The sequence below is a fragment of the Homalodisca vitripennis genome, chromosome 2 (assembly GCF_021130785.1).
Source record: "Homalodisca vitripennis isolate AUS2020 chromosome 2, UT_GWSS_2.1, whole genome shotgun sequence".
NCBI lineage: Eukaryota > Metazoa > Arthropoda > Insecta > Hemiptera > Cicadellidae > Homalodisca > Homalodisca vitripennis.
Window position 1 is genome coordinate 238522020 of NC_060208.1, and position 27158 is coordinate 238549177.

Sequence of the window (27158 nt, forward strand, 5' to 3'; positions counted from 1 at the left end):
ACATTTAAAGAACTAAAGATACTAACATCAGTATCCCTCTACATCCAGGAAGTTATTCTTTACACTACTAATCAAAATCTAACAAGAACAGGACAGCTCCATTATTACAACACCAGGCATGGAAACAATTTCATTTTGCCGAACCACCGTCTCAGCCTATATGAAGAGAAGCCAAGCTACATGGGACCAAAATTGTTTAACTGCCTTCCTGACTACCTGAAGAAGATCTCCAGACAAAAACATTTTAAGAGGAAACTTCAAGAATGGCTCCTGGAGTGGTCTTTTTACTCGATCAAAGAATTCACTGACTTAAAACAACAACATCAAAATTTGTACAATTAAAAACCACTTTTGTATATAAAATATGACTTTACTACCATGACGCCATTGTATTTCTCCATGAAATTACAAATAAAGAATTTTTGATTTGATTTGATTTGATTTGACAGTAGTGACAAATTAACCAATTGAATAGGTGGAACTATAATTAATTGCTTTTCCTCAGTTATTTATATTAATAGTCTTTTACCATTTTGTCATCCAGTAATAAAGTTGTCACTTATTATATGACTGTGAATTCCTTGTTTTCTTTTTCTGAAGCTGCCTTTACACTGGTGAGTAAAGTTATGACAGAACTTACACAACTGCTGTACATCAACTTTATGAAGCCCATACATATATAAAATTGACACTATTTGATAAGAATTATTGTCTCCTTGTTTAAAAATACAAGCCAATATAATTTATGTCTTTGTTCACCTCATTAAGTGTATTGCCATTGGCCTAGCACTAATCTTCCAGGATGATTAACTGGAGGGTCAATCTGCACTTCTCGTGATAATATAAAAATTAATAGAAACAAAAGACTAAAAAAACACAAAATATCTAACAAAACTTTATTAAACCTGTACAACTCATGTCATCTAAAAACAAAACGTAACAAAACTCTCAAGCAAAATAATATTGAACAAAGGAAAATAAAGTAAACGGTTCTGGAAACATTACAAATGTGTGGATTCAAATTTGGAACTACTTGTGCACATTTTTGTCAATGTCATATTACAAGGAACAGGAAGACTAAATAAATTCAGTTATGCACAAAGAATATTTTATTCTAATGCAGAATATAATATCGTTATGCTAAATTCAGTCACTAGTCAAAACTTAAGTTTGTACACAAATACAATACACATGTAACCTATTATTACTACAACAGTTTACGAACTTAGGGTATGGCTTACACATACATCCAGGAGAATACCCAATAAAACAATATGTGGTGATAAATAGGTACACTGATGGGGAAAAATGAAATAATAACTCTTTGTCATCTTGAACTTGTTTAAAAATTAAAAACTAGACTGTTGCATGGATTTAATGCAAATCAAATTTCTTTTAAAGGTAATTGAAGATTAACTGACCGAGTTCTCTGAAACAAGCATGTTGACATTACTAAACACAAATTTACAGAACTAACGCATTCACTGTGTATTTAACTGGCAGAACTCAACTGATCTGATCAATAGGCCATCTGATCATGTTTTAATTAGGTCATTAAAAAATTAGCTTTGCAACTATTATTCTCATAATTTAATGGATCATCCTTCTTAACACCTGTAAGTAACAGACTTTCCGCAGAATGTAAAGTTAATTCATTTGCCTTAATTTAGTGTTATGCAAGGGCAGTTAAATTGACATAAGTTATGCTTGCGAAGGATTAAGCATTTACTTTATAATAGCTACAAATATAATACAAAACTAGACTAGATTCAGATCGCCTAGCAGAATACAAGAGCAGGAGTTTTGTGTGATCTTAGAAAATAAATAATACAGTATATGTACAACATAAATCTTTACATTACACTAATTACCTTAAAGCTATGTGAAAACATAATTGAAAGTACGTCATAACCATTCTAAAAATATCACGATATCTTCTTATTAAATAATACAGTCTTTCATTTCTTCATTTACAAAAGTACTCATTAAAATATTACTTGTTAGATTAAGTGCCGAATCATCAGATAGTGATAATAAGCCCGTATTATAAAAAATTTAATTACATCTCTAGAAGCTTGGCTTTAAATTTACTATTGGGACGAAAATTTCCATAAAAATTTAAGAAGGGAAGAGTTTAAACTTACTGAATCTATGAATAACATAACAGTGAATTTACAAACTATACAATTAATTTATAACGAAAATAAAGTGAATGTTTTAAGTGAATCTATATTTAGCGGTTCAAATTTGAAAACAAGCTTTGACAGTACAAAGTGATTCAGCGGTGGTTGGCAATATCAGACACTTCAGCTGGTGGTAGGATGTCTCTCCAAGTATCGGCGTCGTGCCCCCAGAAGTAACTTCTCCTTCCGCACATGGAGGATCCTTTCGCGTTCGCTTGGAGACTTGGAAAATCGGCTTCCTGCATTCAAAGGTTCATCTTCTTCTTCTGCAGACTCACTACAAACAAGAGTAGTACTATTAGCATTTTTTTTTTAAATATCAAATTCATATATCAGGGTGGCCACTCAAAACCTCTTCTCAAATTCCCAGTCAAAAATTTCTGATTTTCTAGTTCATTTTTAAACCAAATAAACAACTGAAATACTATATTTAACCCTTAAACAGAGGTGAAAGGTGAATGTTTAGTCACCAGCTGTATTTGTAGGAAATTCCAAGATGCTGCGGTGATTAACAAATTTTGTCGTTAGCGGATATGCGAGAAATTCATCGACAATCCATCATACTGTAATGTATGCGGGTCGACACTGTACTCTCTATGGGTCGGGAAGAATAATTAAACTACACATTTAGAGTAACATTGCTCTAGGACCGCTCGTAAAGGAACGGACGGGACGCGGAGGTTACATGACGGTGTCTGGTGGTGGACTCCGGGTGGACTCTGGCTGGCCAGCTTGGACCGTTGGTTGTAGGGTAGTGGCGTGATGTGACGTCACAGGAGAGCAGCCTATGAGCATTCTTTATTCTTTTAGACCACATCGTATGTTACATCGCCTGACAATACATACTGCCAACATCACTGGTGCAGACATTAAAATATCACTATGGATACCTACCAACTTAGTACTTCTCACACTAAATACACTACAATCCTCCCCTTAAATACATAAGTCCCCTACAATTTTAGAAATTTATCAATTACAATTTGTCTTACAATTCTCCAATTTTAAATCAATTACAATGAATAAGAAAATTGACATTATACTCTTTATTTTTGTAAGTATAGATTATAGAGAACAAAACACAAACTCAATATAATCATTTAACACAAATCACAAACACTTCAATCAAAACCAATAAATCAGAATATAGCAATTAATAACACATTGAATGAACACAATTAACAAATCGATAATAATAATGCTTAAACAATATTAATTATATACAAGTCACAATTGGGTTGTATTTACAAGTCCATTTTGACTAAAGGTTTACGATCCCTTAGTGGGTATCGTCTAACAGGTGTCATTTGTTTGGGTGAAACGCTGGAACTGTTATTGTTTACATTTGTACGTGGGCTGGGGCTTTGCCCCTGAGCGTTTCTGTTATTGTTATGGTTTTGCGGAGAGGGGGGCAAGGTCGTTGCTAAAAGTACTGGCGACCTTGCGCTCGCTCTGTCCCGCGACTGTATATCGATCGTTTCCTGCGTGTGCTCTGTTGCCACGCTTGCGTCTGGGAGTCTAGGCATTGTTGTCAACTCAGACATTTCCGGACTACACTGTAAACCTACCAACTGGTCGATATGTCGTTTCCACCTCATGCCCGTATTCAGTTCAACTAAATACGTGACTGGTCCTAATCGTGAAACTACCACACCTGGTATCCACTTATTTCTACCTCTGTAATCTCTGGCTATGATTGGTTGTCCAATAGCTAACTGTCTAGTTTTACTACCCCTATAGTACAATCGTTGTTTTTCTTGATTATCTGACATTATTGCTTTAACATTTGGGCGAATTAAATCTAACCTAGACTTTAGCGATCTGCCCAACATTAATTGAGCTGGCGATAGATTGGTAGTAGAATGCACTGTATTTCTATAAGTGAACAGGAAGTTACTCAAAGCTAATTCTAAATCCTTGGAATTATGAAGAGCTGTTTTCAATTTATTTTTAATAGTTCTGACTGACCGTTCTGCCAAACCATTGGTTTCTGGGTGGTATGGTGGTGAAAACGTGTGTTTGATACCATTTGACATCAAAAATTCTTTAAACTCTTGACTGGTAAAAGGTGGTCCGTTGTCGGACACTATGTGGTCTACAATACCATACCTACTAAATAATTCCCTTAATTTCACAATCGTGTGAACAGCTGCCGTTGAAGCAACGGGCAACACCTCTGGCCACTTAGAGTACGCATCTTTTACCACCAAAAATAACTTGGACTGAAAAGGTCCAAAAAAATCAATATGAATTCGAGACCAAACTCGTTCCGGAACATTCCAATGATGCAGGAAAGCCTTGGGCGGTTTTGCTCGTTCCTCCAAACAGGCTGCACAGCTGTTAGCTAGTTGTTCTATGTCCCGGTCGATATTAGGCCACCATACATATGCACGGGCTAATGCCTTCATGCGAACAATACCTATGTGTGAAGTATGCAATTCGTTCAGAATGTTTATTCTGAAACCTTTTAGGTATTACCACCCTGTACCCCCACATTAGGATTCCTTGCTCCAAGGTTAATTCCGACTGTCTAATTTCAAATGGCTTTAGATCTGGTTCAGTTACAATAGGCCAACCTAATTCTACATAGGATATTACCTTTTTGATTTCACTATCTACCATTGATTCTCTTTTTATGTCTACATAGCTTAATGGTATGTCATTTTCAGCTAAAACACTGCAAATAGGTACCTATGACATTTAATATTAAGGTCATCATCCGAGATTTCATCTTTAATCTCACTATTTACAGGTAATCTAGATAAACCATCGGCATTGCCATGGTTTTGGGACTTAACATACACAATCTCATATTGGAAACCACTTAAAAACAAAGCGTATCGTTGTAACCTACTGGCTGCGAAAGCAGGTAACCCTTTCTTTGGTCCAAAAATAGCCACTAAAGGCTTATGATCAGTCTTTAACAAAAACTGTGTACCATATAAATATTGACTAAATTTCTTAACACCAAATACAATGCTTAATGCTTCCTTATCTATTTGTGAATAGTTTTTCTCAGCGCTATTTAACACTCTACTTGCGAATGATATAGGTCTTTCTGTACCGTCGTATTGAATCTGACTCAAAACTGATGCAATGCCATATGGACTAGCATCACTGGCTACCACTAGTGGTAATGCAGGATCATAATGCGCTAAAACTTCAGCAGAGATTAACTTTTGCTTAATCTCTTGTAGTGCCTTCTTACATGCTAAATTAAATACAAAATCGGTATCCTTTCTTAACAACTGATACATTGGGTTAAAATAGTGGATATCCTAGGAATGAAACGTGAAATAGTAATTAACAAGACCAAGGAAGGCTTTAAGCTGTGTCAACATTTTGAGGTTCAGGTGCCTTGACAATTGCTTCAACCTTACTAGGTGCGGTATGCAACCCTTGTTTACTGATAACAAAACCTAAATATTCTAAACTGTCACAGAAAAATTTACATTTGTTCTTGCTCACTGTGAACCCATTGTCTTCAAGTCTTTGACACACTAGTCTAAGTCTATGCATGTGTTCCTCATTGTTTTTACCTGTTACTAGAATGTCATCTAAAAATACAGTTACCCCCGGGATACCTTGTAATGTTCGTTCTATTATTCTCTGGAAATATTCCCGGTGCTGAACTGATACCAAAACATAGGCGATTGTAAGCATACAATCCTTTGTGTGTGCTAATTGTACAATACGTTTGACTATCTACATCTAGTTTAAGCTGCTGATAAGCTGAAGATAAATCTATTTTAGAGAATTTTTGTAGGCTGGCAAATATTTTCTTCAATTTTCGGTAACGGGTGTCGGGTCTACCTCCAAGAAAGGATTTACAGTTATTTTATAATCCCCACAAATTCTTATTTTCCCATTAGCCTTAATAATTGGTACAATGGGAGTCCCCCATTCACTGGTATCTACTGGTGAAATAACGTTCTCCGCTTGTTTCTAGTCTAGTCAGCTCGGCTTCTACTTTTTCTTTAAGTGTAAAAGGTAACGTCCTAGGTTTAAAGTATTTTGGTACTACATTTTCTTTTAACTTTAATTTAACTGGTGCACCCTTGAAACATCCCAACTTATCCGTAAATACATTTGGAAACTCATTGTACAGTAATTATACTTGTTTGTTGTTGTTGACAACAGACGGATTGACAGATGTTTGTTTGTTTACCTCTACAGGTGTGTTGTGGCTTCCACTGACAGGCGTGCATGCGTCTGCCGCGCTGCCGCCTGCAGTTGGCACAACCCCCACCATGCTCGTGCGATCAGCTGACTGTACATTGTTTACATTACTAGGCACTCTAACTGTTAAATCTAATGCTTGCATCCAATCACGCCCTAACAAGGGATTAGCCCCATTAGCTACGATGTATAAAGCTAATTGTTTCTCTTTACCTCTATGTTGTACATTGACCATAACCTTACCTAAAGGCCTGATCTTTTCATGTGTATATGAACTTAATACTAAGCTAGTTGGATACATGTTTATATTTCCTAACTTAGTCTTACAATCTTTTTCTGACATAACTGAAACACAAGCTCCACTATCGACTTCAAATACAATTTCCTTACTTTCCACTAATAACTGTACCGTTATTGGCTCAATTTTATTAATCTTAGTTTCTATTTCTTTAACCGTAAATAGATTGGAAATGTCATACACATCGTCATTGTCTTTATGTTTCCCGTGATTATCTGAACCGGACTCTGCTGATTCTTTACTTTCCTCTACATAGTGCTGCCTACCTTTATAAACATATTGCTTTTTATTGCTGTAAAACTGTTTCCCTTTAGCTGAAGGCTCCTTAGACCTATTTGTAAAAACATTTGGTTTGTTCTCATTAGGTTTGTTAACATAATTTTTCGATCTACAAACTCTTTCAAGGTGTCCCTTCTTTTTACAATGATTACACGTGTACTCACGAAACCGACATTGCGATGCTGTGTGTGATCCTCGCTTGCCGCAACAATAGCAGGTGATGTCTCCCAGCGCCTTCCCGCCGTCCGATGACCGTCTCGCTGCGATGCTCGCCGCCTGTGTCCTTTTCGGTATCGACCCGCTGCTCTGCATCCGGTGAATACGTCCTCCTGCAGTTGTCATCTGGGCCGCCCCCTTCTCAGCAAATTCCATTGCAGTAGCTAGTTGCACGGCTTTTTCATAAGTGAGGTTCTCCTCCCCGAGAAGTCTTTTCTGTATCTGTTGGTCTCGCAGACCCGCGACTAATCTGTCCCTTAAGTAGTCTGGCAATTTATCACCAAATTCACAATACTTAGATAACTGTTTTAAATGCACAATATAATCGCTAACCGTTTCATGATCCAATTGATTCCGCCTACTAAATTTAAATCTTTCCGTGATAAAAGAAGGCTTGGGATGCAGATGATTCGCTATAGTGTCCACAATTTCCTTGTACGACTTGTCAGACGGTTTGTCTGGTGTAATTAAGTCTTTCAGTAACGTATAGGTCCTTACACCCATAACTGTCAACAAAGTGCTTAGTTTCTTTGAATTATCGATATCATTACAATCAATAAAAAAACTCAAATCTCTCTATATAAGACTGCCACGATTCTTCCGCACTATCAAAATAACCCATAGACCCGATAGTTGCCATTTTGTTTTCTTGTACACTCCGTAATAACTGTTTAAAATGTCCCCCGGTAAAAATAATCGTCTAACGGCATTAATTGCAACGATTAAAATCAGCTTGTGCGCTTGCTTACACCAAGAATAGTTTATATCGATCGGCGTACCATACTACTCCCGACCGTTGGAATGTCCGGAATGTCCTTGCACATTCGCGGTTTATTTGCACGTGTTCATTACGATAGTTGCCCTTCCGCACTATATCACTGTAATTCACTGTTTTCAATGTCCCGAATGTCCCTGCACATTCGTTGTTATTTGCACGTGTTCATTACGCTTGTTGCCCTTCCGCACTAAATCACTGTAATTCACTGTTGCAGTTGTTTTCCTCGTCGCCACTGTAAGCGACGTTCCACTGTTGCAGTTGTTTTCCTCGTCGCCACTGTAAGCGACGTTCCACTGTTGCAGTTGTTTTCCTCGTCGCCACTGTAATGTATGCGGGTCGACACTGTACTCTCTATGGGTCGGGAAGAATAATTAAACTACACATTTAGAGTAACATTGCTCTAGGACCGCTCGTAAAGGAACGGACGGGACGCGGAGGTTTACATGACGGTGTCTGGTGGTGGACTCCGGGTGGACTCTGGCTGGCCAGCTTGGACCGTTGGTTGTAGGGTAGTGGCGTGATGTGACGTCACAGGAGAGCAGCCTATGAGCATTCTTTATTCTTTTAGACCACATCGTATGTTACATCGCCTGACAATACATACTGCCAACATCACTGGTGCAGACATTAAATATCACTATGGATACCTACCAACTTAGTACTTCTCACACTAAATACACTACACATACCACCCATTTTAAGATGCTTGGTTTTTCTCAATGTATCAACATAATATCGTGTGTACCTAATAACTTTCCCTTCTGTAATGTTTAGAACATACATGTAGCCAATTTGGAAAAATAAAGAGAACTAAAAATTACCAACACAGCGCTATCATAGGCAGTCTACAGTTCAGCATTGTGAGTCAGAGGGTTGCGGTGCACAAACTTTCAGTACGAGACAATGATTTTACCAGTACACAAGGTCGGTTCGGTACAACCAACAAATACACCAAATACTTTCATTTGAACTCTACTTATAACTTGACCTTGTGAGAAATACAAGCCTAAGAATGCCATGTTTCCATTAATTTCATTTCAGGGATTTATATTTTAAAAACTACAAAAGTCATATCACCTACCTTCTCCTTTTAGATAATAGACATGGTAGCTTATAAAATGAGCTTCCAGAATATATTCAATTTCAGTAAAAATGTATGGATATTTACAGAAAAAAAAAATTCTGTCCTATCATCAAGCACTAGTGTCTGCGCATAGAACCAGCAAATACAATGGCATTTTTTCTTATGGCATTCTAGCTTGGAGGTGCTTTTTCTTCACATATTAAAAGTTAAGCTTTAGTTAAGAAATTTAAAAGTTTGTTTTGCAAAGTGTAGAAGACATCCATCTGATTTATTGTTTTAATAAACTGGAATTATGACAATTAAATAATTTTTATTGAAGTATTATTTATTCATATTTACAAACATTTCGGCTCAAGTTATTCTATAATCCCACATTTTATAACACAAGATATGCAAATATAGTCGGTATTCCAACACAAATCATTTGCAACAACAAACAGTTTTTATCTAGCACATCCCTTATATCGAAATGATCACTTTAGAAATTTCAAACTGTTTGATTCTCCCCTCTCTCGAGGTTTTTAAGAAAGAAAATCAAGGAGTTGTTGGTTTTTATCAGCAGTGAGGAGATAGAGTCACTTATCTCTGTAGACTAACTGACAACTGACTGACGGGATTGTCCCCCCCCCCCCTCTCCAAACAAGACAGAAAAATCTGCTTTAACTTAGTAAGTATTACCATCTTTTTATTAATTTTTGTTCACTCATTTTTATATGGTTTGTTTATTTTCTCTACAAGATTGCTAATTATCAGAATTCTTAAGTCATATCCATAATTTATTCCATTTAAGATTACTTCTTTCAGTTAAAGTTGTATTAAATTAATCTACACACTGCTTAAGAAGAAAATCCTAAACCTAAAATTTTAAACTTAACGCACTGGCCATTAAGATCCATAAAGGGTTCATTCCCAATTAAACAGATATTAGGTAGCAAATTAATACTTATCATAAATGCTGTTTTTACTAGGTTTTTTATGTTATTTAGCATCAAATTATTTAATGTTAACTATTTAGAATTATTGTATTACCATTTGACACCCAAATGCTACATTAATTTTCTATTTTTTAATATGAATTCTTTATTTTCAGTAATTTGTGGGGAAAATGTGATTTTTATTTTTTGTTCTGCACCAAATAGCAAACAAACTACATTAATTTTGCTTCTTATTCTAATGATTCATTATTGTCAACTCATATTAGGACATTATTGTAGACAGCTTATGAGTCAAGGCAATTTACAAGGCAATAGCACAACAAACATCCTATTACGACGATCATTTACTGATCCTTCAGATAGTAAATAAGTTTACATTTTCCAATGCATCCACTAATCTGCAAACTATTGCTCCTATACCTGGATGTGGTATGCTGCCAAGTGAGTGGGGGTGGCGAGGTGGTAGTCGGAGTGGGTGGAGAAGGCGGGGGGCTTTGCAGTGGGGGCCTGCACATGGCCCTCCAACACATTCTCCACTGTGAGCTCCACGGAGCGGGTAATGTGGAGGTCATCAATGATTACACTCAGCGGCAGATGTGGGAACAGCTGTTGTACCTGCAACAATCACAAAATAAAAATCATATCTTTTACATATTACATTTTCTATCTGCAATCTGTAAACTTTAAATGATGAAAATTAAAAAAATGTGTAATTATATACAAGGCAAGTATACGCCACACCACTGTTCAAGTCTATACCTCATTTCATTCTCGACATGTCTTGTGGACAGCCAGAAAGAAAATTTGGACAAAGCAGATTAAAGAGGAAATCTGCTGGCCTACTGATAAAACTTCAATGACACTCAGTGAAAGTTCAGAGATATGCACCTTCTTCAAACTAATTCTTGTCTATGTAGAAATTAAATTTAATACAACATTTGAAGTCTACAGATGAAAAAGTTCTTGATACATCCTGTAGATACATAGGTATCTTACCTATCACCAAATACTACATTGCCTGTGTAAAAAGTTACGTTACATGCAAAATTTCAAGTTCATAGCTCAATTGAAATAACCAGCGGAAAACAGACACACAGGCAAATAAGCTGACAAAAGAGAATTTGCTAGGAACCTTAGCTAAGCAAAATAAAAAAATTCAAATTTAAAAGCTTAATTTATTACTTCACACTGTTACAGGCTTTGCTAACCCTATTTGAAACCACTAGAAATCTACAACAAGTAGATGCTGCAATCAACAATCATCACAGCGGCGGATGAATTCCCAACCAGAATTTAACAGCAATTTAGCAGATTTGTAAACAGCAAGATTTCAAAATATATGTTAAATATTGACTGTGATGGACATTTATAACTATCAGATAATGTACAATGCTGCAGATATTGTTCTCAAACTTGAGAGTATAGTAAACTACTGTATTAATAGGAACAAGTAAAAAACTTATATAGATATTTATATTATAATCTCAAAAACAACACAAGGATGAAAAATATTTGTATAACTGATATTTTTATTACATTTTTATCACTTTGATTTGATATGTCTTGTACTGTAGTAAAATAAAACAATTATTTTTGTTCATAGTTTTATTATAGTATAAAAAATACATGTTACAGTACATTTGTCATGTTACTTTGAATATCACTGTTTGAGTTATGATATGTGTGCTTGAACCATGTAATCAGAGGGAATAAAAAAATAGATAAATTAATGAAATGAAATGATTTATTAGCCCAATAGAACATTACAATGTTATAAGGCTCGTCAAGAAATAATAACACTAAATACTAAATAACAATTTAAAAAATACTAACTACAACACAAGTAACATATAGCTAATACTAGGTGGTATGATATTTCACATCTTAATTATTTTCTGGTGAATTCGGACGAAAATCGTCAAAAGTATAAATTTCAGTTTGACGCATGTATTCTTTAATAATTTTTTTGAAAGCCTTTAATGTAGGAATCTCTCTCCATGCTAAAGGTAATTTGTTAAAAAAATGCTGACTATTGTAAGAGAAAGATGTTTTAAAATGGGTTGTTCTGTGTATAGGAACAGGTAGAGAATAACTATTACGTGTTGTGTAGTTATGATGGGAGATAAAGGGATTGGACTGTATTCTTTTATATGTTTGAGTTAAAACTTCCATTATGTAAATACTTCTTACTGTTAAAATTTGAAGATTAAAAAAATGTCCTCTACATGACTGATTAAATTTCAAAATTTCTTAGAATTCGGATTGCTCTCTTTTGAGTTTTGAAAACCTGTTCAATAAATGGTGAACTTCCCCAGGAAACAATTCCATATCTCAACACAGATTCGAAATAGCCAAAATAAATAGTTTTTGCTGTTCTTAAGTCAGTCAAGTCTCTAATTTTACGAATAGCATAACATGCTGAATTTAGTTTCCCATTTAACTGACTGATGTGATTTTCCCATCTAAGATTGTCATCTAAAGTAACACCAAGAAATTTACAATTTTTTGTAGAAGTAAGTTTACTTTGGTAAAAAGTTATTTCAAGTTGTTCTCTAAAGTTTCTAATAAAGTGAAAATTAAGTATGGATGTTTTGGAAATATTTAAGGATAGTTTTGTTAGCTTTAAGCCAGTTTAAAAATCAAACTAATGTTATCATATAATTTTTGAGATAGTTCAGTTTTATTGTCAGATTTAATCAAACTAGTGGTGTCATCAGCAAAGAGAATTAATTTGTCACATAAATTGAACTGCTTGGGTAAGTCGTTTATAAAAATTAAAAATAATATTGGACCTAAAAACTGACCCTTGGGGTACGCCTGCCTCCAAATAGCGGGCAGGAGATACATATTTATGAACAGAACCAGCACTGTTTTGAACTATCTCTACTACCTGGCTGCGATCCCTCAGAAAGCTACTAAACCAATTAAGAGCAACTCCCCTGATGCCATAATACTCCAATTTATTTAACAAAATTTCATGGTCTACACAATCAAAAGCCTTCTGGAGGTCACAGAACAGGCCACAGGTCTTTAATATTATTAAACTATAGTAAATTTTACTAATAATTATCATGCTAATCAACAAAAAGTCCAGTAGATGTATTCCTTTAATTTGAAATTCTTATGAAGTAGCTAAATGTTTTTTATTTAATTGTTATTTTATTCAAAACTCATAAGGTATTGTATAGAGCTGGATATGAGGAAATCCAGATGGTGAGATAATAAGAATAGGAATTACGTAAAGTAGTTCTATTGAATGATGAAACAATAGTTTTAAATTACCTACTAACATTTCTTGTCTGATGATTGAAAATCTAGGATCATTTCTGGCACACTAATCAAAGCACATTTAGTATGGATTTTTGAGAAATGGAATGGGAATATCTTAAATGTTGTTTCAACAATGTATAAAGAAGCTCCAGTCTCAGGTAGTCAAGTAATATCAGAAAAGGAACACAACTCCTTAATTCATCCAATATTAAATGTTAAATCTTAGAAAAAATTACTAAATAATTAAAATTTATGCAAGTATATAGTTTAAAACATTCAATCCTGGTTATGCCACTATGGTGTTGTGTAAATATGGCTGCGCTTGATCGTATTATGAAGCAACGAAACTGATAATAGTAAAACAACTATACACAGACGTTACTATCCCTCCGCTTTGATGGAACTGAAATAATTATTTATGAGTTTTGAGGACACAGTTTGTAACAATTGGCAGATTTATAAATGAGCAAATGGCCATACTTGGGAAAATATCACTAAAAACATTAGCTTACTCACAGTTCGGGCCATGGCGTCTAGTTGTGAAGTGTGAGTTGGCTGGTTGGTGTGCAGGAGTTGGGTATGAGTCACTTCCACCGAGAAACTGGGCAACCAAGACACATACCGGGAACCTATCAGATCAGTCACTCAGTTAACACAGCAACATATTGATAAGGTAAAAAAAAACTGTGTTGATGTCAATAAACTTTAACAAATAAATTGTATAAAGAGAAATACTATTACTTATAAATATACAGGTATTTTAGAATAGTTTATTTATCAACGAGACATTTATTTTAATCTAACCTTTGATTAATCTAAATATAAATTTACACAATTCTAGGAAGCACGTTTATTTGTCATTTGTAAAATAAACTTCTGCAAGAATAAAATATGCACCTCCTGAATTGGGCTATGCTCATGATATTCACATATTTAATAATACAGTAACACAATACTTGACAATAATGCACTTCACATACAGGTTAAAATTGTAAACAATAGGGTCTCATGCAAAAGAATCTGACAGTTTTTTACACACAATTGGCAGGCATCCAGATCTTTAATTTTTGTTGTTGTTTTAGGACAAGAAGCTGAGAAATGTTACATAGTCCTAATGACCTTTGCACTGCTTCCGGAGTGACAGGATATTCTAGATGGATAAGGTTGGGGGTAGGGGCCGCCTCCTGTCAAGATCCATGAGGAAGAATTTTTGGCATTAATCTCGGTCATGTTTCATTGGAAGAAGGGGAAGCCAGATCTGTTCTAGCCTCCCCCAGTCAAAAGGCAGGAGGTGCCACATCCTCATGTCTAGGCTAGCAACAGCCCCTAACACTTATGGAGGCCCACCAGCAATCTACAATAGACTAGACCTATCAATCGATCTACCCTTGCACCACAATATCTCATTTGCTATTAATGATGTGTCGCTCATGGACTCTCATAAGGTTGCCCAGATTTTAGTGACACATCGGTCTTTGTTTTATCTAGTGTAGGTTCAACTGGAAGGTATAACCAGCCAGACATAAACTCTCCTGGGAGCAGATCTTTAACAGAAAGACTTCTTATTATGAAGGAGGCTCGAGTAATAATTTTAACCATAAACTGAAACCACTCTATTCCTTCAGTTGCAGAAATCAAGTATAAGCTGATAACAAAACAAATTGATCTTTAGATGGATCTATTTTACAACTTTTATATTTAGATTTAAAATTTGTTTCTAGATTTCAGATTACTCATTTTTACATATATACATAAAATTTATTTCAATTATATTTTATCTATGGATGTTATTCATAATCCAAAATAGAAACCCCCCCCACCCCCCCCCCCCCCCACCCCCCCCCCCCCCCACCCCCCCCCCCCCCCACCCCCCCCCCCCCCCACCCCCCCCCCCCCCCACCCCCCCCCCCAAAAAAAATGATGCTCTGTAGCACATGTAAAGTAAATCAATATCTTACTGACTACATCAGGTAGAGACGTTGTCCTGGAGACACCTTGGTTTTTCCGTAACTCTGTTCTAATATTGAAATATATCACGTGAAATATACAAAAAAAATGATGCTCTGTAGCACATGTAAAGTAAATCAATACCTTACTGACTACATCAGGTAGAGACGTTGTCTGGAGACACCTTGGTTTTTCCGTAACTCTGTTCTAATATTGAAATATATCACGTGAAATATACAAAAAAATGATGCTCTGTAGCACATGTAAAGTAAATCAATATCTTACTGACTACATCAGGTAGAGACGTTGTCTGGAGACACCTTGGTTTTTCCGTAACTCTGTTCTAATATTGAAATATATCACGCGAAATATACAAAAAAATGATGCTCTGTAGCACATGTAAAGTAAATAAATATCTTACTGACTACATCAGGTAGAGACGTTGTCTGGGGACACCTTGGTTTTTCCGTAACTCTGTTCTAATATTGAAATATATCACGTGAAATATACAAAAAAAATGATGCTCTGTAGCACATGTAAAGTAAATCAATATCTTACTGACTACATCAGGTAGAGACGTTGTCTGGAGACACCTTGGTTTTTTCCGTAACTCTGTTCTAATATTGAAATATATCACGTGAAATATACAAAAAAAATGATGCTCTGTAGCACATGTAAAGTAAATCAATATCTTACTGACTACATCAGGTAGAGACGTTGTCTGGAGACACCTTGGTTTTATTCCGTAACTCTGTTCTAATATTGAAATATATCACGTGAAATATACAAAAAAATGATGCTCTGTAGCACATGTAAAGTAAATCAATATCTTACTGACTACATCAGGTAGAGACGTTGTCTGGAGACACCTTGGTTTTTCCGTAACTCTGTTCTAATATTGAAATATATCACGTGAAATATACAAAAAAAATGATGCTCTGTAGCACATGTAAAGTAAATAAATATCTTACTGACTACATCAGGTAGAGACGTTGTCTGGGGACACCTTGGTTTTTCCGTAACTCTGTTCTAATATTGAAATATATCACGTGAAATATACAAAAAAATTATGCTCTGTAGCACATGTAAAGTAAATCAATATCTTACTGACTACATCAGGTAGAGACGTTGTCTGGAGACACCTTGGTTTTTCCGTAACTCTGTTCTAATATTGAAATATATCACGTGAAATATACAAAAAAAATGATGCTCTGTAGCACATGTAAAGTAAATAAATATCTTACTGACTACATCAGGTAGAGACGTTGTCTGGAGACACCTTGATATTTCCGTAACTCTGTTCTAATATTGAAATATATCACGTGAAATATACAAAAAAAATGATGCTCTGTAGCACATGTAAAGTAAATCAATATCTTACTGACTACATCAGGTAGAGACGTTGTCTGGAGACACCTTGATATTTCCGTAACTCTGTTCTAATATTGAAATATATCACGTGAAATATACAAAAAAAATGATGCTCTGTAGCACATGTAAAGTAAATCAATATCTTACTGACTACATCAGGTAGAGACGTTGTCTGGAGACACCTTGGTTTTTCCGTAACTCTGTTCTAATATTGAAATATATCACGTGAAATATACAAAAAAAATGATGCTCTGTAGCACATGTAAAGTAAATCAATATCTTACTGACTACATCAGGTAGAGACGTTGTCTGGAGACACCTTGATATTTCCGTAACTCTGTTCTAATATTGAAATATATCACGTGAAATATACAAAAAAAATGATGCTCTGTAGCACATGTAAAGTAAATCAATATCTTACTGACTACATCAGGTAGAGACGTTGTCTGGAGACACCTTGGTTTTTCCGTAACTCTGTTCTAATATTGAAATATATCACGTGAAATATACAAAAAAAATGATGCTCTGTAGCACATGTAAAGTAAATAAATATCTTACTGACTACATCAGGTAGAGACGTTGTCTGGGGACACCTTGGTTTTTCCGTAACTCTGTTCTAATATTGAAATATATCACGTGAAATATACAAAAAAAATTATGCTCTGTAGCACATGTAAAGTAAATCAATATCTTACTGACTACATCAGGTAGAGACGTTGTCTGGAGACACATTGGTTTTTCCGTAACTCTGTTCTAATTATATCCAAAAGCTCGAACTTTCGCAAAGGGTGTTTACGCCTTACGTGGAGCTCTTGAAAAGAGTGAAAATTCTGTATCGAGTTGTTTAATGTCACCTTTTAATGACCAAACACAAAATGTTCTTTTTCCTGATATTTGCCATCGTTTAGTGATACAAAATATTAATAGCACTACGTTTCGAGATCTGAAATCTGATCTCATGATTACAGTATAGGTTAAAATAAAAAAATCATAATCTAGATTGTAATTATGTGTTAGGTTAGTTATTTACCTGAAGAAGAGATCAGATTGCAGATGTCGATAGTAATGCTTTGATGGCAAATGTCCAGAAAACCCTGTTTCCTTTACAAACCTTTCATCGTCAAATGTTCAGGCGAAGACATTAAATTAATGTGTTTAATGATATAGTAAGAATATTGTTGAGTAATGAATTAGTAATCATAAAACAAATTTATTGCACGTAATGAATGCTATAAACAGGCAGTGTGGAAGTTTATATGGAGGAAATTTATTGCAATACAATGAGAAATATCAATGAATGGTGAAGCAACACAACAATATGTGTTGGCCATCTGTTAAGTACATGTTATAAAAATACATTCTGTGTTGATTTGTATTTCATTAAATAGTGTAATCTGCGTTAATCGGTCAATCTAATGCGTGCTGTTAGAAAGGTAATTACTGTATGTTGAAAAGCACTATTACTGCATATGAAAAGCATTATTCCAAAGGCGTATAGAGCAATATTTGTTGTACAAAACCAGCCGTAAAAATTCGTGTCTGTATGAATTTAAATGAAAACACCACCACTTTCGATTTGTCTGGCATAATCTAAACTTTATCATTATAATCGATATTAGATTATCGCCCGATTATCAAGATGTCAGCTTGACTACATGTAATGACGTCTTATTATCTCGCCTGCTTGATTCATATTTCCGCTTCCGGTTTCAAGATAAGAAGGCGTGCTGCTTGTGGATGGTGTAGTACTATAGTGAGTGATGCTGCAGTTCGTGGAGTTATTACTGAAATTAGAGGAACTAAAATGAAGATGGTGTAAAGACACACTGTAGAAGTGTTTCGGTTATAGTGCAATACTTAGTCACTGGGTATATTAAATTACAGTAGAGACAGGAATTCTAGTTAGTATCTTCAATTGTACACTCCGCAAGTCATCCACCCAATGTCCCAGCTTGTGTTTGCGAACAGTTTTTGGACTTGTTATAGGAGTAGTTCAAATTTACAAACAACTATTTACCAGCAACAATTAAGTTTAAAAATCAGAATAAGATTGGTCTTGAGAAGATTGAAATTCCATAAAACTTGATCCTGTACGTAACTATGACGTAAAAAGCGTAGTTAACTTTTACCCATAAGTAAACAATTCGGTTTTTTGACATATGTATTTAAAGGATGAAGGAATTAACTATGAACTACTTATGATTGTTCATAACTTACCCAACAAGGATCAGAACATGTTATTTGTGAAGGTACCCTAAGAGCTGAGTTTCACAGAATTTTATCCCCATTAATGATTTTTTTACCGCTTTTCAAGAAGTAAATAGTGAAAAGATGCACAACTCATTTTGAAGTCAAAACTGTTATTGTAATAAATCCCAATTTTGAAAATTAAAATAAATTTTTTATAAATGTTCATTTTTTATACGTATGTGTGATAGCTTATTCTTCACAAATAACATGTCACACAGTTTTCTAAAACTTATTAAATTACATATATAACTGTAATACGATTTTTTATAAATAGAATCAAAGTTTCAACGCTATGTTTGAGGGAAAGAAGTATCTTAATTTAAATCCGAGTTAAGTAAACTTTATGTTAAGTATTTTCCTTTTTTAGAAAAGTCTGTTTTATCCATAAGCATGGAATTTTTATACTGACAGATCAAAAAGTCGTGTTCCTTTTATTTGAAAGTCACTTATTACATCCAGAACGTGTTACGTTGGTCATGTTTAAGGAACCGGATGTACGCTCAGAGATGTGTATAAAACCAGTTTTTTGTTCTCGCTCCTTAAGAAATGACCCAGTTTTCTGCACTTTTCCTTAAATACACACGAGTTTGTCATCAATTGCTTCTGAAGAAATCTACCAATCATATTAAATCCATTATAACAACAAGAATTCAGATTTTTTGGTGGTTCCTAACTAGAAAATGAAAGAAAAAAGATTTTAATACCATAAGTGTAATATGTAAACTGTACACTCGACTTCAAAATCACCTTGATACACAATTTGATACATAATTTGAAGTCAGGATTTACGCCTAAGAATTGAGCTCGACATTTAATACTCAATTAAAAAGGGTAAATAATATGAAATATCTCGAAAGTACAAGGCGAAGTGAGTAACACATGTATGAAATTCCTCTTTACCACAAGAAAGTGTGCGTAGCGGTAGCAGACGGTCGGGCTGGACTACTGACACACTACCGGCTTGGCACACCACACCGAGAATATCTCCTGTCAACAGTATGAGCATATCACTCTATCAGCAATACCACAAGAAACTGAGAGTGGTAGTGAGACGGTAGCAGACGGTCGGGCTGGACTACTGACACACTACCGGCTTGGCACACCACACCGAGAATATCTCCTGTCAACAGTATGAGCATATCACTCTATCAGCAATACCACAAGAAACTGAGAGTGGTAGTGAGACGGTAGCAGACGGTCGGGCTGGACTACTGACACACTACCGGCTTGGCACACCACACCGAGAATATCTCCTGTCAACAGTATGAGCATATCACTCTATCAGCAATACCACAAGAAACTGAGAGTGGTAGTGAGACGGTAGCAGACGGTCGGGCTGGACTACTGACACACTAGCGGCTTGGCACACCACACCGAGAATATCTCCTGTCAACAGTATGAGCATATCACTCTATCAGCAATACCACAAGAAACTGAGAGTGGTAGTGAGACGGTAGCAGACGGTCGGGCTGGACTACTGACACACTACCGGCTTGGCACACCACACCGAGAATATCTCCTGTCAACAGTATGAGCATATCACTCTATCAGCAATACCACAAGAAACTGAGAGTGGTAGTGAGACGGTAGTAGACGGTCGGGCTGGACTACTGACACACTACCGGCTTGGCACACCACACCGAGAATATCTCCTGTCAACAGTATGAGCATATCACTCTATCAGCAATACCACAAGAAACTGAGAGTGGCAGTGAGACGGTAGCAGACGGTCGGGCTGGACTACTGACACACTACCGGCTTGGCACACCACACCGAGAATATCTCCTGTCAAAAACATGAGCATATCACTCTATCAGCAATACCACAAGAAACTGAGAGTGGCAGTGAGACGGTAGCAGACGGTCGGGCTGGACTACTGACACACTACCGGCTTGGCACACCACACCGAGAATATCTCCTGTCAACAGTATGAGCATATCACTCTATCAGCAATACCACAAGAAACTGAGAGTGGTAGTGAGACGGTAGCAGACGGTCGGGCTGGACTACTGACACACTACCGGCTTGGCACACCACACCGAGAATATCTCCTGTCAACAGTATGAGCATATCACTCTATCAGCAATACCACAAGAAACTGAGAGTGGTAGTGAGACGGTAGCAGACGGTCGGGCTGGACTACTGACACACTACCGGCTTGGCACACCACACCGAGAATATCTCCTGTCAACAGTATGAGCATATCACTCTATCAGCAATACCACAAGAAACTGAGAGTGGTAGTGAGACGGTAGCAGACGGTCGGGCTGGACTACTGACACACTACCGGCTTGGCACACCACACCGAGAATATCTCCTGTCAACAGTATGAGCATATCACTCTATCAGCAATACCACAAGAAACTGAGAGTGGTAGTGAGACGGTAGCAGACGGTCGGGCTGGACTACTGACACACTACCGGCTTGGCACACCACACCGAGAATATCTCCTGTCAACAGTATGAGCATATCACTCTATCAGCAATACCACAAGAAACTGAGAGTGGTAGTGAGACGGTAGCAGACGGTCGGGCTGGACTACTGACACACTACCGGCTTGGCACACCACACCGAGAATATCTCCTGTCAACAGTATGAGCATATCACTCTATCAGCAATACCACAAGAAACTGAGAGTGGCAGTGAGACGGTAGCAGACGGTCGGGCTGGACTACTGACACACTACCGGCTTGGCACACCACACCGAGAATATCTCCTGTCAACAGTATGAGCATATCACTCTATCAGCAATACCACAAGAAACTGAGAGTGGTAGTGAGACGGTAGCAGACGGTCGGGCTGGACTACTGACACACTACCGGCTTGGCACACCACACCGAGAATATCTCCTGTCAACAGTATGAGCATATCACTCTATCAGCAATACCACAAGAAACTGAGAGTGGTAGTGAGACGGTAGCAGACGGTCGGGCTGGACTACTGACACACACTACCGGCTTGGCACACCACACCGAGAATATCTCCTGTCAACAGTATGAGCATATCACTCTATCAGCAATACCACAAGAAACTGAGAGTGGTAGTGAGACGGTAGCAGACGGTCGGGCTGGACTACTGACACACTACCGGCTTGGCACACCACACCGAGAATATCTCCTGTCAACAGTATGAGCATATCACTCTATCAGCAATACCACAAGAAACTGAGAGTGGTAGTGAGACGGTAGCAGACGGTCGGGCTGGACTACTGACACACTACCGGCTTGGCACACCACACCGAGAATATATCTTGTCAACAGTAGGAACATGCCACTCTATCAGCAATACCACAGTAACCTGAATCATAACAGTCTTGGAAACCTCTAACTTTGGCCAGAGGTGTTTCACCCTTGAAATCTTTCTAGTGAAATGTTTTATAGCGACGTCCTAACTTTGAAGTCGTTAACATAATTGTATTACAGTATTAATAAGAAATTATAAGTAAACAGAATTGAATATCTCGTTGGGTAAATGCGGGTTTTGCTCAAAAAGTTAACTAATGAGGAACTTTTCACATAAATATGTATGATTGAGACGCATTCTTAAGATTTCAATAATCACAATGTTGCAACAAGTTATGCAAGTACTAGTACTCGGTGACTGTCACAATACGCGTGTCGCACAGGTCTGTGCTGACGGTCTATCACCAAAGTAGAGCTTTTATACTTTAATATAGGACCTGAAACAAATACTTTTTGAAATAAGTAATTATTTACCACTTTGGGATCGCAATAAATCAAACACTTTTTAACTCATAGAGGAACAGATAATATTTTAAATCATTGTAAAAGGTTTGACGAGATGATAAAAATTGTATAATAATTAAATTTGGTTAGACCTGGAAATAATGTGGGCATCATAAGTTTTTGGACGCTGGATATCAATTAAACGTATTATGCCAAAATATTACATAAATTTAACCATTTTTTGTGTAGTTGTTATGATATAAGATTGGCTTTATTGCACGTTTTCAGGCGGGACTTTAAGTACGCCACACTAACAAGTTTTAACTTTTAAATTTGAGTCGTGTAACTTTCCGTTCCTAGGCCCTGTGCGTTTTGTGGACAGTATCCTGAGAATATATAGTTCCTTCTATTATTCTAAAAACTGCTAAGTCATAATTTTCACCAAAAAGTACTACAAGTTGCCCTCTATTTGTGCTAGGGGGTTTGCGCCTCTCTGGAGCCCCCGCCTTCACCGTATCCTTGACGGCATCCTGGATGGAGGGATATGCTACATCATCGACCTCGATCTTGCCTACATAGAAATGAAGTTTCGTGTAAAATTTAAAATCTATAGCGCAAGCTGTTTCCGAGATATCCTGAGAAGACACTGACTGGTAAACAAAACACTTTTTGTCAGGCCCCTACGTAATAGGCTTGGCTAAAACTCAGCCAAAAACTATTACAAGATAATATCCTAGGCGTGTTACATAATTTATTTATGTATTAACTTATACTTCATGACATTTGTATGTCTACAAATATTTGAAGACGACGTTACTTAACTAAGTTAGGTTTATAATAATGATGTCCCAGAATGTATTTCATAATTTCTGGTATAAAATAATAAATAATGAATGAGTCAAATGACTACTTATGTCTGTAAGAAAGCAGCTCAATTTTAATATTAAAGGAAGTAAATAAATCTACGCCATTTTGGTAGATCTTTTTAAATGTATATGCATTATAATTATAGTACGTTGATAAAACAATAATGTTTAATTGTTTTAAAATACTAGTGATCCTATACTGAAAGCATTGAATACCATAGCACTTGGAAAAATCCGTACCATAATTAATATCGGTTATAGTACCTTTGAGATATTTTAGACATAAAATGGATGATGATAACAGATAATACATATGATAGGTGATTTCTTGTTTTCTGGGTCTGCTGGCGTGTAGAACTGCATAATGAAGTGTACTGCATTTTAGCTACCGTACTAGAAGTTCCTCAAGGAGGACGATTCGAAGATAGGTTTTTACTGGAGCCTGTTTTCTTAGGTAATCTATCTGTGTTGTCCTTGTGGGTGATGTGGGAAGCTTTTACAGTGTCGCAAGTTAACTTTCGGTGGTGAGTGGACGGATTTGGCAATGAAAGGTTGTTTCTAGCAATCTGCCAATATAGCCACAACCGGAAACGTGTTCGGATGATACATAATACTGAGCGGCTTCCTTGGCTGCCATTGATCATCGAGCTTCAATTAGGTGAAAACTTACGAAAAGGTTTGGTATTTGTCTACAGAATCACTAAACACATCTCAGGTGACATCTACAAATTATGTTGTCGAGATTCGTCATCCCAACAGATGGAAGGAAGTGAAAAAGATGACTCAATCCCAACAAATTACGCAGCCTGCGCAAGTGATTAGGAGCGTTCTGTTGACATGGCTGATGCATGACTGGCGAAGCGCTGTGACACGCACCTCGCACGTAGCATACGTCAGTCCAGAACACACACACTGGCAGAACACAGCATGGGAGTCGAGAGAAGTGCCTGAGAAAGGCCTTGATTCACACAACTTGCTGTCCGCTACACACCCGGCCGTGCCCTCGACCACCTGACGACCTAGACCACACGGGACTGGCAAGGTAGGTGTAGCCCAGGTCATCAGTCTAGCCAAGGCGGACGGTACGGTAACTTCCGGTGTAGCACCATCTACATTCAGACCGCAACCCCAGGCAACGACTTTCTCAACAGTGTCCTTGATGTTGGTACTCCAGAGACAATGTACCGGGTCCGAGATAAAATTAAATCCTTTGGTACCTAAGGAAATCCAAATTCCCTTTTTAAAAAGAGATAGTCTAGTGAAAATATTTCTGACAGCCTACACTCTACAGGCCGTTCATTACCGGATTCTACTCTCGGATCAAAAGTATACAGTTTTGTAACTCCACTAGTTAATGTGTGGTTAACCTTGAAACTCGGGTATCTGTAATTTTAGATCCTAGAGTAGATGATCAATCTAACTAGCAATCAACATCTACCATATCACAATCAATATTTTCATCAAATAAATCTGATCTAAACATACTTAGTATACTATATTCGTTAGCATTGTGGTAACATAAAAATGTATAGGAAGAAAGCGTGCGATGTTTTGAATGTAAAACAGGGCACGGCAACAGTAAACCCAAAGTAATATTTTTATCAGTCTCATTAAAACAGTAAATTAATTGGATTAATTAAAAGAAGTGTTTCAGAGCCGGCTGTGTTAGAGGTCACTTTGACTTTGCCCCAGTTGATTCAGACTAGAGAAATTACTGTAGTCATTATATGAAGGCACTCATAATAAAAGTAATACTGAAACTGGAATGGCCTGGAAAGTCTAAGATTTTAAAGACTTTCAAAGTTTACACACGTATCATCTTAACTCCATGCTCTTAGGAGGTGTTTGGTCTCAAACTTTTGGGATATTTTGGAATTTTTAGTTTAAAGTCCCTGCTATATTTTATGTGGGTAAGTCTCATCATTAGGTGAGTAGTTTAAAAACACCCATACACGAGGGTCGTTCAATAAGTCCATAGAAAAGGAAAGAAAATATATTTTTTGGGCAAAAATTTTTGTTTATTTATCAATATCATCTCCTTTCAGCTCTAAACATTTTTACAATCTTTTTTCCAGAAATTTTAAGCCGCCGAATAAAAAAGATTTTGAAATCATTCAAGTGCTTAATAGCCTCCTTGTTTAAAGTGAAGCTTCGTCCGTCAAGCCATTTCTTTCAAATTCGAAAAACAGGAAAAAGTCACTGGGGGCCAAATCTGGCTAATGCGGTGGATGTTGCAACGTTTCGAACTTCAATTCAGCCATTTTGGCCACCGAAACCTTATTGTTCCCGGTTGTCAAACGCGGGACCCATTATTTTGACTAACACTTCTTCATGCAAAATTGTAGCGACAGCAAATTGTAAAACAGCAAAATGAATTGTAATTATTGAATTCTTAAAAACAAACACTTTAGAAGAGATATTAAAAAACGTTACGAATGGGCATCTTCCATAATTCTAAGTCTAAAATAAGGGCGTAAAGGGTTTGAAGTTTAACGTTGCTCTCAGGGTTCTTACTAGATGGCCAATGCAATTTACATAAATAGGTCGTAGTCAATATTTTGTAGACTCTAACCAGGGATTTTCCAAAGTAAAACCACCCTTTTACCGATAAAGAATGTTGGAAAAAAAAATGGTCGAACCAAGATGGCTAAGCAGTTAAGAATAGAGGCTAAAATAACACCTGATTATGTTATTGATCTGATTGGCCCGTCGTCATCTGAGGGGACGAATTCCAGGCTTAATAACTAGGACCAGCCAACAGAATGCGCTAATGTTGCACTATTTCCCGCAATTTGAGCGCCGGATTTCGCTGTGAACAATGGTCCAGTGACACCTGCGAACATTCCTTAGAGCTGGGCACATGCGTTGTATCTAATTCTGCGGCGCCAGTGTTATTTGTCAATTATTTTTTATACATGTTATGTAACTTATGTGGTTATAACTTTGTTACAAGAGATTTTGAAACAAAACACAACTGTAGCGAGTGATGATCGGAGAGGCTTTACTGCATAAGACCATTGATTGTATTAGTTATAAAGGAGATAAAGCAATCGTACTAGAGATGGGAGGTATATAACGTATTAGTGTCGGTAACATTGTTATTCAGTGGTAACCTATTACCAGAATAACGTATTTAATAACAGGAGTGCGGAATGATTTGGCGTTCTCATAACGTCTTTCTGGTATTAGGTTACTCAGTAATCTAATTACTGAGTAACAGCAGAGGCTATTAAATTAAAAACATACCCGGTGTGTATTTAAAATTAGCCTATTATCTAAACTATTTTACGTAAAACTGCTTGAATTTTGCAGTGAACAACTCAAATAATCAGTTTATAATTAATTAGTATATTTCATAGTAGTCTATCATTATAACATTACATTGTTACTGACAGTTATATATTCGTATACTATGTCTAAATAGCGCCACACATGTAGATTTAGTCTGACTCAGTTTACTAACAACTTAACAACGTCCGTTCAGTAACAGCATGCTGCTATTAGTATTAGTACTGAGCGTGGATCAGCTGGTAACATGTTACCACGGTAATAGGTTACTGGAACGTAATACTAAGTAACCACGTTATTTTGGTAATAGGTTATTGACAAATGAAGGTATTTCCCATCTCTAACTCATACGGACGGGGGGGGGGTTGTACCTACTGAGTTCGGGAGAATATTTCAGTTAGTTTTGAGGTCCAACGCTAGGGCTTTGATTGTTACCGTTCTAATTTTTACTATCTGAGCGCGAGTACTCATTTTTTCGTGCTCACATATATTGAAACATTTTTACATGAAATCTACATGAAATTTCTT

At 36.6% G+C, this 27158-nt stretch overlaps 1 protein-coding gene across 1 annotated transcript; it reads right to left on the reverse strand.

Annotated features, from left to right (window-relative positions):
- Positions 1–1091: 1091 nt before the first annotated feature.
- LOC124355522 (E3 ubiquitin-protein ligase AMFR-like) lies at positions 1092–13883 on the reverse strand. The gene is made up of 3 exons (XM_046806686.1): positions 13739–13883; positions 10373–10567; positions 1092–2460 (listed from the first exon to the last, which is right to left on the reverse strand). The coding sequence occupies exons 1-3, from the start codon at positions 13748–13750 to the stop codon at positions 2458–2460; spliced, it is 210 nt and encodes a 69-aa protein (XP_046662642.1). The 5' UTR covers positions 13751–13883; the 3' UTR covers positions 1092–2457.
- Between the last annotated feature and the right edge of the window lie 13275 nt (positions 13884–27158).